This window comes from Pongo pygmaeus, chromosome 19 (genome assembly GCF_028885625.2).
Source record: "Pongo pygmaeus isolate AG05252 chromosome 19, NHGRI_mPonPyg2-v2.0_pri, whole genome shotgun sequence".
Taxonomy (NCBI): Eukaryota; Metazoa; Chordata; class Mammalia; order Primates; family Hominidae; genus Pongo; species Pongo pygmaeus.
This window is the reverse complement of record NC_072392.2, coordinates 99,022,927-99,038,996: the sequence shown is the minus strand read 5'-3', so window position 1 is coordinate 99,038,996 and position 16,070 is coordinate 99,022,927. Positions and strand designations below refer to the sequence as shown.

At 45.7% G+C, this 16,070-nt stretch overlaps 1 protein-coding gene across 3 annotated transcripts in view; it reads right to left on the bottom strand.

Moving 5' to 3' along the window:
- Positions 1-16,070, bottom strand: part of RPTOR (regulatory associated protein of MTOR complex 1) — a 420,173-nt gene that overhangs the window by 226,749 nt on the left and 177,354 nt on the right. The window contains exons 1-2 of one of the 3 annotated variants that reach the window (XM_054458567.2): positions 15,069-15,089; positions 5,361-5,507 (exon numbers count right to left, since the gene is read on the bottom strand). The exons of 1 other annotated variant lie outside the window; for it this stretch is intronic. In XM_054458567.2, the coding sequence (XP_054314542.1) occupies positions 5,361-5,459 (99 nt within the window). In that variant the 5' untranslated portion in view covers positions 5,460-5,507; positions 15,069-15,089. Of the gene's footprint in view, positions 1-5,360; positions 5,508-15,068; positions 15,090-16,070 lie in introns of those variants that run through there. One more of the 3 variants, XM_054458563.2, reaches the window with a different exon arrangement.

The window sequence follows — 16,070 nt, the reverse complement described above, 5'->3', positions numbered from 1 at the left end:
ACTACAGCTGGCTAACTTTTGTATTTTTTGTAGAGATGGGGTTTCGCTATGCTGCCCAGGCTGGTCTCGAACTCCTGGACTCAAGCCATCTGCCCACCTCGGCCTCCCAAAGTGCTGGGATGACGGGCGTGAGCCGCCGCACAGGCCAGGGCTGAACTTTCATACAAGACTCTCCTGACACACAGCAACCTGTTCTCCAGGAAGTCATTCTCAGGCTATTTCCATGGCTCCCACCAAGAACTTGCCTATGCTCCGGCCCTAAACCAAACGCAGATGGCTACATACAGAATGAGACTTACCGGGGCAGTGGAGCCCACGCTGTCCCAGCAGAAGAAAGGCATTATTGTCTTTACCGCCTGCCCAACTCACTACCGGCCTCCCATTAAAAAGAAGAGAAACTCGCCTAGATTTGACTCTGGGCTTGACTGCCGTCTTCAGTGACGGTGAGTTGTGATTGCCCTTGAGAAATACCCACTAGAAGAAACTGATGGACAAGACTTCATGGGCTCCGTTTCCAAGAGCATCTGTTTCTTTAAGACTTCACCTTCCTTTCTAGTCTACAGGCTAAGGATTTAGTATCCAAGATAAAAGTTGTTTAAAAAAATTTGAATTCTCTTTTTTTCTCTCTCTCCAACTCAGTCAATACATATACTGTGTACGATGACTATAAATATTCCTCTTATGGCATTTATCTGGATGGAGGTGGCAGACTTATCAAGAACATCTACTCATCCACTGCAAGGAGTAACAGGGCTACCACTGAAAGAGTGAAAATTGCCTAAAATTCCATATCTACACTATCGATGACGGATGTGGTTAGAATGATGACATTACCCAGGCAATGTGGCCGATGGTCCTCATCGGATCATCTCACAGCCACCCCCAAGTCCACTCCCTTTAGTCACCCCTCAACCACAGCTGGGGTGCTGCGTGACCTGGCTCTGGCCAACTCGGTCTAAAGCGAAGTCTGCTTGTTGCAGTCATCCCTCAATATCCACAGGGCATTGGTTCCTAGACCCCCACGGATGCCAAAATCTGCCAATGCACAGATATAAAATGGTGTGGTGCTCGCATATAACCTACACACAGACTTCGGTGTACTTCAAATCATTTCTAGATTACTTGTAACATCTACTACCATGTGAATGCTGTAAACATAGTTGTTATACTGTACTGTTTAGGGAACAATGGTGAGAAGAAGTGTACATGTTCAGTACAGTGCAATTTTTTTTCCCGAATGTCTTGGAGCCACAGTTAGTTGACTCCAAGGATGTGGAAGCCACAGATACAGAGGACGGGCTGTTCTTCCTTATAAAAGAGACAGCTGTGGCCAGCACTGCCCCTTCCCCATTTCCTCCTGCCTCCCAAGCAGATGAAACACCTGCAGATGTGGTGGGCATATTGCAACCACGAGGATAAAGCCAGCCAGCTAAGGATGCCTGGTCCCCGGTGGCACTGCTGAAAAGTCAATCATTTGCCTCAGAGATCTTATTAGTGAAAAAGACAAACTGCTATTTGTTTAAAACCCAGTAATGAGATTTTTCATTACTTCCACTGCCTCAAATACTGATGGTCTCAGACTGCCAAACATCCTTTCTTAGGGTAGTGCTTGAGGATTTCCTCTAGGAGAACAAAGGAGAAAATCAAGAGAGGGGAAGAAGTGGGATCTAGACACAGGGACGGATCCCGGAGTTACAAAGGGCCAGCTGACGCCGGGGAACAGGCCACAGGCACGATCGGCTGAGCGAGGCAGGAGAGCTTGAAAGATGTGAGGGGAGAGGGCGCCTTCCGTGCTCTGCCGCTCTCCTTGCGGATCTATCAGTGGAGGAAGTGGTAACGATAGATAATTCAAGAAGAAAAGACAAAATGTCCAGGAAAAGCAAACAAACGAAAACAGTTATAAAAATGGAAATCACAGTACTCTAGCCACTGAGCGAGCAATATTTATGTGGCCATAATCAGGTAACAAGGTTTAATGCTTGTCTTCCTATAGAATCAATCTCCACTCAAGCACAGAGGTGTTAATCATGGTCAGAGAACGAAAGACAATCGCAAAAAGTGCAGATAACAGAAGCTGTAAAAGAAAAAAGGCAGAAGAAAGTACAAGGAAGCTAAGAGCCTTGAAAATGGAAGAAATGAGCTATTACTGATAAAACTAGAAATAAAAGCATAAGGATATTACTTAAAACCACAAAGGTTACAAAGTATAGAGAAAACAAATAGAGTGAATAAAAGGGAAAGCCAGAAGGCGTCGTGAGTGACGCAGCCTCTTCAATCTAGAATTTTCTCTTTAGAATTCACTATTGAATACAAATAACACATAGCAATTTAAACCAGCACGTAATCTACATGTAATCGACTTCTTTGCTAACAGGCTTCCACATCGTTTCTCCTTTCTTTAAACAGAACTTAATGGCAGCTCTGTTCTTGGTTTGTACCCTAAGACAAAGCCCACTGATAATCTTAAATTGACAAATCAAGAAGCAGTGGTCTCAGCATGTCATCTACAGAGAAGGAGACACCCTCCAGAAGAACTAGAAATGGAAACAGGGAAAGGAGGTGCCCCTTTGGTCATAGATTCTCAGCAGAGAAAGTGTGGGGCCAGGGACTATTTTATTCATCATAAACCTTCTGTATTATTCGATTTTTCAAACCACAGCATATACTAATTTGGTAAAATATACTTATTTATAAAAGAAGACTGAAAGCGGAGAGACTTGAATATTATCCTTAATTTTTAAACTACAAAGAAATATGACACAATGAAAAATATAAGAAGGATTACTGAATGACAAATATGTCATTTTCTGGCTCTGATGGTTTGAAGTGTGTGCAATACTGTATCTGTGCTTTGATGAAGTCGTCTTCTACTCTACCTACAGCACTCCTCTGAGAGAGAAGTAAACAATAAATAAACCTCCTGGTCCCGGGACAAGCATTGTGCCACTAAGAATATGAAAGCTGATCATCATCTCTTAAAATTTATGTCACTCATATTTGTGTTAATGTTTATTATTTGGAGGCTTTCTGGTCCAAATAACCATTTTCTTGCATTACATTTAATCAATTGTTTATTTTTTAAACCCTGGAATAAATCATTCACCTGTCAATTTCTTTCAGCTCACATGTTATACAATAAAAAGTATTAAAACATATTATAAATTTACAAAGAATTTGACCAGCTGTAAAGAAGCAAAGAATATTTTAAAAGAAAAACCCTAACAGGCTACACAGGATTGCTGTTTCTCTAGCAGATAGTCAAATTACTAAAATGAACATTAAGCTATTAGCTAGGAGCTAATTTTATCATTTTAATTTCCACTGTTTACATAAGAGACCAAGTGAACAATAGCCAATAATAGTAAGTGTAATAGAAACACACAAGACTGATCTACATTGTAATTAAAGAAAAGAACGAAGATAAAAATCAGAGCTAATTAAAGACATACGGTATCGCATTGCCATGCCATCTATTTGCCAACTCAGTTAACATATTTTTCATCTGATCTCTTTCATGTGGAATGAGTCAGTTAAACATTTTTTTTCCCCTAAAAAAGATGCATGGGAATCTTTTCTGTGACACTTGATGAAATGAACAGTGTCTTAGGCTGATTAATCCCTGGCAACACACAGAGAGCACACACAACACTGCCGGAGCACATGCTCAAAGCGCTGGAAGGCAAACATTTGATATTATGCAGGAGCTGGAGGTGCTGGTCTTCTGCTGAAAGGGGAGCGGGTCTCTATTTAACATGTTTTAATTAACTAAGGCTGATGTATTGGTCTTTCCCTTAACCACTCTCCAGCCCATAAATCTGGTGTAGAACTTAGGCAGGATTCTTTGGCATTTTTATTTACATATTATAAATGTAAAAAAACACCCCTTTTTTTTTTGCAATATTTATTACTTGATGCAAGGAAAAATAAATTACCTCTCAATGCTTTGAGTTTCTTAATGCTCATTAGATAACCTATCCCCTGGGTAAACCAAGATGAAATGCCTAAAAGCAAGGGAAAAATTTGATGATACAAACCTTGATCTTTCTTTGCCTTATCATAGAAAACAAAACAAACTTATTGCATGTGGACCCTTTTTCATGGACAAAGCACATTATACTTATCAGTCACTCTTTTGCGGTGTTCCACATAAAGAATTAATAATTATAAAATATTCAACTGTACACGTTAATGTGAAAATCTACCAAAGAGAATTTCAAATTTTGTTACTGATTATTTCAGCATTTTTCTCTGATGAAATGTGAAAACATAATACATTAAAATTGAATATACTCAAAAAGGCTTGAGGAAACATACTCAAGATCATTTTTGCTCCTAAATTGAGAATTTCCTATACTGCAACCAGTCAGAACTCATGACCCCCTTGAGGCTGCAGAATATTTCATTCTGACACTCTTGTGCAGGCCACAAGATGGAGGCCTCTTAATTGAAACTGCCTCTTCAATTTGTCCTCAGAATTCACTGTTTAATTCAAACATCAAATATTAATTAAAACAACCAAGCAAAATGTCTCTTCATTATCAGAGCGGCGCACAGGCTTTCTGCTTTTTAAAGTGGGCGCTACCAATAGCAGCTGTTTTCTATCATTTTAGCTTAGCGGTTACCAGCGATTTTTTTTTTTTTTTTTTTTTAACACAACAGAAAAAGAAACTGGAGCAGTAACAAAGGCACTGGTGGAACTGAAGACCGTGGAACTGAAGCTGTGGGTCCATTTCTCCTAAAATAAATGTGTCTGCTTTATTTTCACATTTGTCTTGGAGGCAGAGACTGCTGGGGCACAAATCGACCCTATGAATGTTATCGATTAATGTTTGGATTAAAAATGACACTGAGTAAAATGAGATGTAAAAATAAGTTTGTAGGTTTGTACTGGGCCGGGCTCAGTGCTCAAGCCTGTAATCCCAGAACTTTGCAGGCTGAGGCACACGCATTGCTTGAGCCCAGGAGTTTGAGACCAGCCTAAGAAACATGGCAAAATCCCACCTCTACAAAAACTACAAAAATTAGCTAGGCATGGTGGCAGGGCGTGCACCTGTAGTCTCAGCTACTCAGGAGGCTGAGAAGGGAAGATTGCTTGGGCTCAGGTGACAGACGTTGCAGTGACTGGAGACAGCACCACAGCACTCCAGCCTGGGCAACAGAACAAGATTATGTTTCAAAAATAAAGTGTGCTGAGTGCCTCCCTAGCTCAACAGCATTGAATATGCCATCCTGCCCTTGGCATTCTGAGCCCTGCTCCATTCAGAGGATGTCCAACACCTCCCAACCTCCCCACACAAACCCCACCCCCAGGGAAAACAAAACCAAACCCAGCACCGCTCTCCAAGCACCAGAGCGCTCACCTCCAGCTCCTGCTCCCGCTGTAGTGCGAACTGCTTGAAGGACTTGACGATCAAGCCAGCATTGGAGCAGTCGTAGACGAAGATCGACGGGCTGCCCATCCACGTCTGCAGGTCATATATGGACAGAGGGATGTACTGCGTGTAGTTCTAGGAAACACACAAAGTGCGCTCGTTACATGTGCATCTCAGGAATGTGGGCTGCTGGTGAGTACTGCACATTACAAAAGGTACACACATTGAGCCTGGTTGCTGGAGAGATGCTGAGTTAGCCTTTATAAAAAACTATAAAAAACAGCAAACTGGCCAGGCGCAGTGGCTCACACCTGAATCCCGGCACTTTGGGAGGCCGAGGTGGGCAGATCACCTGAGGTCAGGAGTTCAAGACCAGCCTGGCCAACATGGTGAAACCCAGTCTCTACGAAAAATACAAAATTAGCCAGACGTGGTGAAGGGCACCTGTAAATCCAGCTACTTGGGAGGCTGAGGCAGGAGAATCACTTGAACCCGGGAGGCGAAGGTTACAGTGAGCCAAGATTGCGCCACTGCACTCCAGCCTGGGTGACAGAGCGAGACTCAGTCTCAAAAAACAAAAACAAAACCCATCAAACTGAACTTCTCCACATCTCCTCAGATGCTGCTTTACTCCAGTAGCGCCCGCACCAGGTGGCTGCCAAAGTCATTATCCCTAGCCCCAGGCTCCTCTGCAGCTGTCGCTGGGTTCAGCTGCTGGTCAACTCCTTAAACTTGTCTCAGTTTCCACCGCTGGGCCTCCCTCCATGGACCCCACAGCTCAGTTCCCACTGCGGGACCTCCCTCCATGGAACCAGAGCTGTCTCAGTTCCCACTGCGGGGCCTCCCTCCATGGACGCACAGCTGTCTCAGTTCCCACCGTGGGGCCTCCCTCCATGGACCCACAGCTGTCTCACACATGTGCTCTTCACTCCATGTCTCCATTTGTCCTTTTACTCTGTCACATCTCTGGGTTTATATAACACAACACACACATCATTTACAAGGGAGGGGAGCTCTAAGAGTTGGCCGGGTCCTCCAATTTGCATGCCACTGTCCCTTTAATTTCAGAGAGGTCCATAAGCACTTTGTCATTGAGATGACTTTTGAAAGATCATACTTAAGGAGTATAAGTGGGTTTGGCTGTATAAATTTATTTCAATCACAGAACAATAACCTACTAACACTAATTTGCTAAGTGAAACATTTTTCCGAACACACTGTACTGTTCAGCACCTGAACAGACACTAGTGATTCTGGTAAATACAGAGAAGAATGTTCTCATCTCACTTGAGAAACACTTACAATTCGCACGCAAAGCTAACATTTTTAAAGAATTCTTCTCCACAGAACACATTCATTATTTACCTTTCCTTGGACATCAAGAGTATAAGTAGTGAAGCTGTGGCAGAAATCAAATTCCCAGAAATTGGCAAAAATCAAAGTCACAGCAAAAGTGAGTTATTTCTTAGCAGCTAAGCCACATATCCTACCGCTGGTACTGCCTATAGATTGTTTATAACTCAAGAGGAAAGGGACAGAAGGCCAGATCAAGCAAAGCCTGGGGAAGTATGGCATGCAGGCAGCCTGCAGAACCTTTGTCCGTGCACAGCAAAGAAGCAGACAAAAGTTACATTTCAGACATAAACTACATCTCAGACGTAAGTTATATCTCAGATGTGATGATACAGTATACCAACAGTGCAGGTGTGTTTGGGGTGTGTGGAGACACGTACATCATGGGCAGGACCCCACTCTACCTGTGCTCTGCCGAACATGTTGTTAAAACTGTCCGCGTTTGGTGGACTGTTTATAATCACTGCTCTATAACAGAACACCTGGAAATGCTGTCTGTAAATAAACCCGCTGAAGGATCTAGAGATGTCAATTCTTGCCTAATGAATCCAGAAAGTCAGTACAAGCCTAATCAAAACACTTTCTGGGTTTTTTTCCATTCATGGAATTTAACAAGATGATTATATAGTACAGAAAAAAAAAGCACAAGAGTAAAAAAAAAAAAATTAATAAAGAATAATGAATAGGGACTCACACTGCCAGATATTAAAGATACTATAAATCTATGGTAATTACAGGATGGTATTAGTGAGGGAGACAAACAAATCAACAGAAAGAGCCAAGAAATAGACCCACATACGTAACTCTAATGAGGACAGCATTTTAAATCTGCAAAGAAGGAATTAACAATTCAATAAGTGATGCTGGAAACTCTAACCAGCCATTTGGTATTTTGCTATCTGAGATCACACACACACACACACACACACACACACACACACACACACACACACACACACACACACACACACACACACACACACACACACACACACACACACACACACACACACACACACACACACACACACACACACACACACACACACACACACACACACACACACACACACACACACACACACACACACACACACCCCAGAGTGGACTGAAAACCTCAATGTAAAAGCACAAAAAAATTTTCATTTATTTTGGCATATGAAAGGCCTTAATTAAGCAAGTCACAAAACCTAATAAGTCTTAAGACTGACTGATACAGTAAGATAAAAAAGTCTATAATTCTAATAAAGACACATATCAATGACTAGCAATTTTAGAAGAAAAGAGGTACAAGTACATGACAGAGAATTTTTTAGATGTGTCTATATAAACTTCTGCTGCAGATCAACAAGGGACAAAATGAAAACAAACAGGCAAAACATACAAACAGGCAATTCACGGAAGAAAAATGAATCAACAATGATTCTGAGTTTCATGCTCTTTATTAGAAAGGCAAATTACAATGAGAATCTATCTACCTACCTATCGATCCATCCATCCATTCATCCATCCATCCATCCACCCATCCATTCATTCATCCATTCTGTTTTTATCCAGCAAACTGGAAAGCAGGATAAAATGTGAATAATGCCCCACTGTGGGAGGATGCAGGGCACTCATCCATCAATGGTGGGAAAGTAAATTAATGAAGCTTGTATGGAAGGCAATTGGGAAGTACTTATAAAAATTTTAAAGGCACATTCCTTCTGACTACTTTTAGATATCCATCCTATAGAAATACTTGCATTTGTACATGAGATGTTTTGACTGGTACAAAAAAAAAAAGCTGAAAATTATCTAAATCCCAGTGTGGTAGAGACTGCTAGGCTAATATCTGATTTTCTCTCTCTTCTAAAGCAGTTGTGGCTGAACACATTGCCCAGGTTCCTTTCCAGTGAAGTCCGTCCTGCAGCCAAATTCTGGCAACGTGGTCAGAAGCGCAGCGTCCACGTTCTCGGAGCGCAACATGGTCGGAAGTGCAGCATCCACGTTCTCGGAGCGCAACATGGTCAGAAGTGCAGCGTCCATGTTCTCGGAGCGCAATGCGGTCAGAAGTGCAGCATCCACGTTCTCGGAGCACAATGTGGTCAGAAGTGCAGCCGGTCAGAAGTGCAGCGTCCACGTTCTTGGAGCGCAACACGGTCGGAAGTGCAGCGTCCACGTTCTTGGAGCGCAACACGGTCGGAAGTGCAGCGTCCACGTTCTTGGAGCGCAACACGGTCGGAAGTGCAGCGTCCATGTTCTCGGAGCATGACGTGATCAGAAGTGCAATGTCCACAATCTTGGAGTGTGACATGATCAGAGGTGCAGCGTCCACGTTCTCGGAGCGTGATGTGGTCAGAGGTGCAATGTTCACGTTCTTGAAGCGTGACATGGTCAGAGGTGCAGTGTCCACGTTCTCGGAGCGTGACGTGGTCAGAGGTGCACTTGAGCATGCTTCCTCCTGGAGCCAGAGCTTGCAGGCTGCACTCACAGGTCCCAAGGGGTGGGGGAAGCACACTCCTCTCCTCCCCCACCCACTTCCATGCTGCTGCGGAGGGAAAGAAGGGCCAAAAGACACCCTTTAATTGGGCAGGGTCACCCCCCACGCTGACAGGAGAAAGGATTTTGGCAGCAGCCTGGGAAATGGGTGCGTCTTTCTACCCCTAGAACACTGTGTGCTATTTATTTACCTCCTATAATGTTCTGGGCTTAGCGAACAGCATCTGAATACAACTTGCCCAGCCCTGACCCTACAGCCACCTGACCCTACAGCCACCTCACAACGTCCTCTGCGCCACCATCAGTGAAACGGGGGCTGCTGTCATCTTTACTACCTTCTAGGTACAAGCCCAAGGATCCCAGGGCTGCAAAGTGGCATGAAATGAAAGATATTTTAACACACCATGCTCTCAGGTCTTGCGTTTTGAGCTGAAATCTATTTTCCACATTTGCCAAAATCAAAATCAAAATCTCCATTTTAAATTTCTGAGGTGCAAAGTTCAGAAAGATGATCCGTCGTAACCATGAGGTGCTGCTGCACTAGGACAGCACTAGCAGTCTCTCCCTCCATGCCCCGTGATCTGTGGGCGGCGAGCACCAGGTTACCTGCAGGGTCCTCGTGGCCCAGTCCTGCTGGGGCTGGACCATTTCCACCTCCTAGCGTGCGTCCAGGAGGCAGCATGGCACAGGGCCATGGATGGCCCCAGTTGGTCTCTGCTTCAGGACTTTTAGTTCTGAGAGGGGCTTTCACCCCGTAACAGCCACTGGGATGCTGTGCCACAGAACAGCTTTCCCGGCCCCGCCTGCTCTGGGAAGCCTGCTTGGATGTGGGCCTCTGTGGTCGCTTCTCTGTGAGCGGCGTCTGTCCCTCTCAGCACCAGGGCCATTTGGGGCCGGGCCACTCCTTGTTGGGCTGTCCTGTGCACCACACAATCTTCCGCAGCACCACCCAGCCACCCCCCACACCTAGATGTGACAATCTCCAGGTTGCTGGACATTGCCAAATGTCCCAGTGTCCACTGAGGGGAAAAGTTTCCCTGGTTGAGAACCACTGCCTTGGAGGAGAGGCGATTTCCTTTCAAACATGAGCTGTATACATTACAGTTAGTGAGACTGCAACAATTTGGAAGTCTGTATCCCTCAGGGAATATAAAACCAACTCTATTAAGCCACACTGTGGAAAATGACCTTTGATAGCGAATACTGATTAGAACACAGGATGCAGGCCTCATTTCCCATCTCAGAGGTCCTGGGTCGTTTGTCAAGCTCCAGGCCAGAATTATGGCCCCTGCAAACCAGCAAAGGGCAGCCTGCAGCCTCACAGCCCCGGCTGCAGGGACAGAAACAACGTCCACAGTAGAGTCACTGCTTGTTGTCCTGTGGAATATTCCTCTGTCATCCTGGCTGCACCAACCCACACCAGCTGAGAACTGAAAAGCCCCCTGTATACACTGAAGGCTGCCTGCAACACTCAAGAGCTTGTGGCCAATTGTTTTCGTTTCTTCTTCACCCAAAACTAAAAGTACAGAGAATTCCTAATCAAAGCGTCTCTTCTTTCTCTCCAAGAAACATATTCAAGGCCATGTTTTCATTTCAAACAAAGAAATAGAAATGGGTTTTAGATAATTTATTCATTACAATCCACTTTATCTGCCAGGTTATATTAAACATCAGGGGAAGAGTCTGCCTGCCTCACCAGTCTGTCACCGCAGCCTGAGTTAGCCACCAAGGCAGCCATGGCCAGGAGAGCCCAGCCCACTGAAGCCTGCAGGCCGTCTTCCCACAAAGGGGCAGCCCAGCATCCTGCCAGCCTCCAAGGAGCTTCCCACAATTCCACATCTCAGGGATTTCTGGTGGAAAGACTGAAACTGGGTTTTGGCTTAAGTTAAATGTGAGCGTTTTATCCCTTTAAATTACAGAGCAGAAGACAAAACGCAAAACCCCTCACACACCAAACAGACGAGTACAAAGAAGAGAACGGCATGTCCCAGGGGAGGCAAGGGACGTGGTGGCAAGGTGTGGCAGGAAGAAGCCCTGGCCTCAGGAAGTTTGCATCCCGGTGGGTGAGGTGGGCAGAACGACACGGTGCCGCCACCCCGTGCTCCAGCTGAAAAGGCAAGCGCAAGTGTCGTGTGGATGCCTTCCCCTCCCACTGCCCCTCCTCAGATCCGGGCACAGCAGCTCTGACACTGCACAGAGGAGGGAACAGGAGGCACACTGGGCGGGTGCAGGCAGTCGTCCTCTGGAAGGGCAGGTGGGGTGTCCCAATCCCAACCCATCACAGGCTGAGCAGGTAGATGTGATGAGCCTGGAAATTTCTGGCATCGCCGCTGTTGGGATGGGAGAACTCACAAGCGTCTCTGTGGATAGCTGGGATACACAGGAAGACTGCCATCAGCTGAAGGACATGGATCTCCAGGTGGCCTTACCCAAACCTGATTTGGTCATTTCATTAGCCCTGCAAAGATACCATCCTACTTTATACAAACTGGGGTATTTAGCACCTACTAATCAGCTCATAGCAGCATTTTCCTCAACACAAAGAAAAATGCCAACTATGCCAGGCAGTAAACATAAGGAAGGGGTGGGTTGCTATGTCTCCTCTCTCCTGGCACTCACAGCCCCCATCTCTTAGGACACAGCCTGGCTTCTCACTTAACAGAAGACAGCCTCCAAAGGGAACCAGCTCTCATGTCCAGCTTCAAAGCTCCACCACATTTGCATTCACCTCTCCTTCCCTCCCACGTCTCAGAGAAGTGTGCTTGGGCTTGCCAAGTCAAACGCTGTATCTCTGTCCTGAATTAATCTTCTCATACCTTCCCATTTCTCATCCTTTACTCCACTGATTTATACTTTCTTCAGCAACTCCCTTCTCCTATCTACAAACGTAAGTTACCTCTTGCAGAAACTAAACATCCCTCCTTAGCCTTGTTCTTTCTTCGAGGTCCCACCAACAGACAGCCTCCTCTAATCACATGCTCTGTATGTATTTATTGCAAAAATCGTATTACAGAGAAAACTAGAAAAAACAACGTTATTCAGTAGTATCACCAAACTTCTGGAAGGATTAGTCTATTCCAGTCCCTAGTCCCTTACCTCCTGTTTAGTCATTAAAATCTAGTTTCCACACCTGTACATGGGTGCACAAATCAACATGCATGTGTTTATAGCTTACTACACACAAATGCATCACTTAGCTGAGTCCACGGACAGGGCCTAGGCCTAGGAACACTAATGCTCCAGTAGTAATGAGCACACAAAGAGGCCACATCTTGGTTTCTAAATACCACTCTCAAAAAAGCCAAAGGTCCTTGGAGAAATGGTTGATCCAGGTTTGTGGTAGAGAAAATACTAGGAGGTGTGTGAGTGGTCAAAGTTGAAACAATTTCAGTAACAAAATAAATAATGATAATAATAATGGATTATAACCCAAAAAGTAAAACAAATATTAGTGGCTCCATATGGATATAAACAAACAACCAAGTAAATAAACAAGAGAAGCAACAATTCTTTCATACAGAAGAATTCCGATTACTAAACGTGGAAGGAAATAGGGAGGTACAGCACCACCATTAGAACACCAGGGGAGTAATTACACATGAATGTTAGAATTAGGGCATGGAAGTTTAAGGAGAAACAGGATATCTGCATACTCTCAAAGTATCTCCTTCAAATGCTTATGAATTATAAAGAAGAAAATAACAACTTCACGTTGGAGAAACACACAAGGCACCACCTCAGCCGAGTGATCAAGGTTGGTATCTACAGTAATAAGAATCACACACACCACGCACCCCCAAACCTGAGGCACTGAGAATAACCCATCTGCATTATTCTTCCCAAAACTTTAATCCTCAATCTCATCATGAGAACACATCAGACAAACCCAAAGTGAGGGACATCCTCCAAAACACCTGAGCAGCATCTTACAGTGTCATGGTAACGAAAGACAAGAACAGCTGAGGAACCATCCCAGCCTGGGAGGACCAGAGGACAAGGCAGCCAGTGTGGGTGGGGGCCTGGGCTGGACCACAAGACACACAGAGGATTACAGCGGCAAGGCTGCTGGCACCAAGGAGACTGTGTGTGGTTGGCAGTGCTGTAACAACATACGTTTCCTAGATTTGATCGCTGTGCTGAGGTCATGTAAGAGGTTGACACTGGGTAGCTGGGTAAAGGACACACAGGAGCTCTCTGTGCTGCCTCTGCAACTCTCGTGTACATTTAAAATTATTTCAAATTGTTTTTTAAAAATGCAAACCTAGTTTTGATCCTAACTGCTCTCCAGAAATTACCGAACACATAGTCAACTCTTCACACGCTACATCCCGTGTTCTCTTCCATTCCTGCCCCACTTGACGTCTATGCGCCATCTCCCCTCACACACACACTCCCTCCCCAGTCTCCGGCTGCCTCAGCTCATTCTTCCAAAGCTTCCTGGCTTGGGACCCCTCCCTTCCACCCTCCCCTTAAAAACTTATCGTCAGGGGCCTATTCTATTCTTCTTATTCCACATATTCTGCCAGGCAATCAAACATAACTCCCTGGTTTCAAATACTGCCTAAACATTGAAGTCCCAACAATCTTCAGCTGCAACTACCACCTCTACAGAGAGCTGGTTGTTTTCATTTGATTGCCTGTGACACCTCAAATTCAAAAATTTGAGAAGGGAAAAATAAAACTCATCATTTCCTCTTCCAAACTCGACGATGATGATGATGACGGCAGCACTTTGCAACATGCCAAGAACGTGCCACACGGAGGCTTGGAGGGAAGGAAAGGGAGAACTTTCATTGTTTATTGTATGCTTATCTGCACCATTTGAAAAAAATGAATTTTATAATAAAATATTTTTAAATTAACTAAAAGAAAATCGTGTTAAAAGCCTCCTCATCTTAGATATGTGATAACAAAGAATGCACTTCCAATCCCTTCTGTTTGTGAAGTCAAAGGAAGTTCCCATCAGCAGCACAATCCACAAGGAATAGGAAGCAGCTGACCTTTGCCCTTAGCTTCATAAAAACCTGAAATATATATATATATACACCAAATTGGATAATAATGAAGACTGGTTCTTTTTCAGCTGGCAATAACTTTCTAGCAGAAATGTCCTTCTGGCTATCTTAAGCCTATAAATAAATAACAGAGGAAAGCTGGCTGTGTTCCCCAGCATTCATTTTTTCAGTGGATTAACCAAAACATTTCATCCTTCTCCCCCAAAGTGCATTTCATGTGTATGACTACCAAAATAAGCCCGGGTACCCTGAGGAAGCTTCCAGCATGTCCCTGCATGATGGGCTGGAGACACCCAGCTGCCCAGCCCCACCGACTGAGGTAAGAGCCCAAAGGATGCTCCTGCAAACGGCAGCGCCCTGACGGCCCCGGGTGAGCCAGGAGAGCCGGCTGCTGGGTGCGCCTCTTTCCCTACAAACTGCAGCGCCCTGACAGCACCAGGTGAGCCAGGAGAGCCCGCTGCTGGGTGCGCCTCTTTCCCTACAAACTGCAGCGACCTGACGGCCCCGGGTGAGCCAGGAGAGCCCGCTGCTTGGTGCGCCTCTTTCCCTACAAACGGCAGCGCCCTGGCGGCCCCGGGTGAGCCAGGAGAGCCCGCTGCTGGGTGCGCCTCTTTCCCTACGAACTGCAGCGACCTGACGGCCCCGGGTGAGCCAGGAGAGCCCGCTGCTGGGTGAGCCAGGAGAGCCCGCTGCTGGGTGAGCCAGGAGAGCCCGCTGCTGGGTGCGCCTCCTTCCAGGGCCAGATGCACACGCAGCAGGAAGAGCCAGCGTGGCTTCTGCTGCTCCTGCACCAGATGCGTGCGGGCCCTGCCGAGGAAGTGAGTGATTCTCACACCTCCTTGCTTACCCCTGACGTTACTCAACTTGCCATCCTTTTTCCCGCTTGCACTTCCGCCGTGTCTAGGAGCCTCAATGACTCACAGTCGTGAGAACAGTTTCCACAGTGCTGCCTGTGCTGCGACGTCTTTCATCCTACTGACCCCAGGATGACAGAGCACTGGAACCACATCACCTGCTCCCCACGGTGTCACTGGGTCAGAGGGGACTACTTCCTGTCACCAGAGCTCCCTTGCACTCCCAGGCTTCCCCTTGTCTAGCTGGTTCTCACTCCTGCTTGGAGACCCGGCAGATGTAGCCCCTCCTCTACTCCTAGGTGCCTCCCACGAGGCTTTGGTGTTTACCCGGGACTGTTTCCGCCCTAGAGGGCTAAAATTAGATATGGAAAACAAGGGGTCGAGGAGTGTCTCTCCCGATGCGTAAGAAGCAGAGTGACCCCAAACCATAAGATGAATATCCTGCCTGCCTCTCACACCACACTGTTCATACCGGGGGTTCTCAAAGGCAGACAACCCAGACAGCAGCAGAAGCGGCCACAGCAGCAATTTTGTGGGACACCCAAGAAAGCCAAATCGTCAGGCCCCACCCACGGCCACAGAAGCAGAGGCTCAGGGAGGGCCTGGCAGTCTGTGGCTCCGTGAGCCTGCAGGTGATGCTGGGTGCACTCAAGCATGGGCACCGCAGTGCTATGACGGTGGTTTTAAATGCAGGGCACCCGCGAAGTCAGTTCAGCTGCACTCTCAGGTTTTGTATCTCTTGGCATCAAGGAAATCATTTGTTTGTTAAAGTTTAAGCTCTCATAAAGAAATACTCCAAACATTTCCAGCACGTCTCCCAAAGAAATGGAGTTTTTGTTAATGGCCTTCTACTACTGTAAGCAAACACAAAATGCTAGAATTTCTCAGAAAAGAAAGGTCAAGTTTACCATAAAACTTTTTTCTTGGACACTGCCAGATTCTCAAGACGAATAAAGTAACAATTTTAACAAATGATAATTGTGGTCTGACATAAA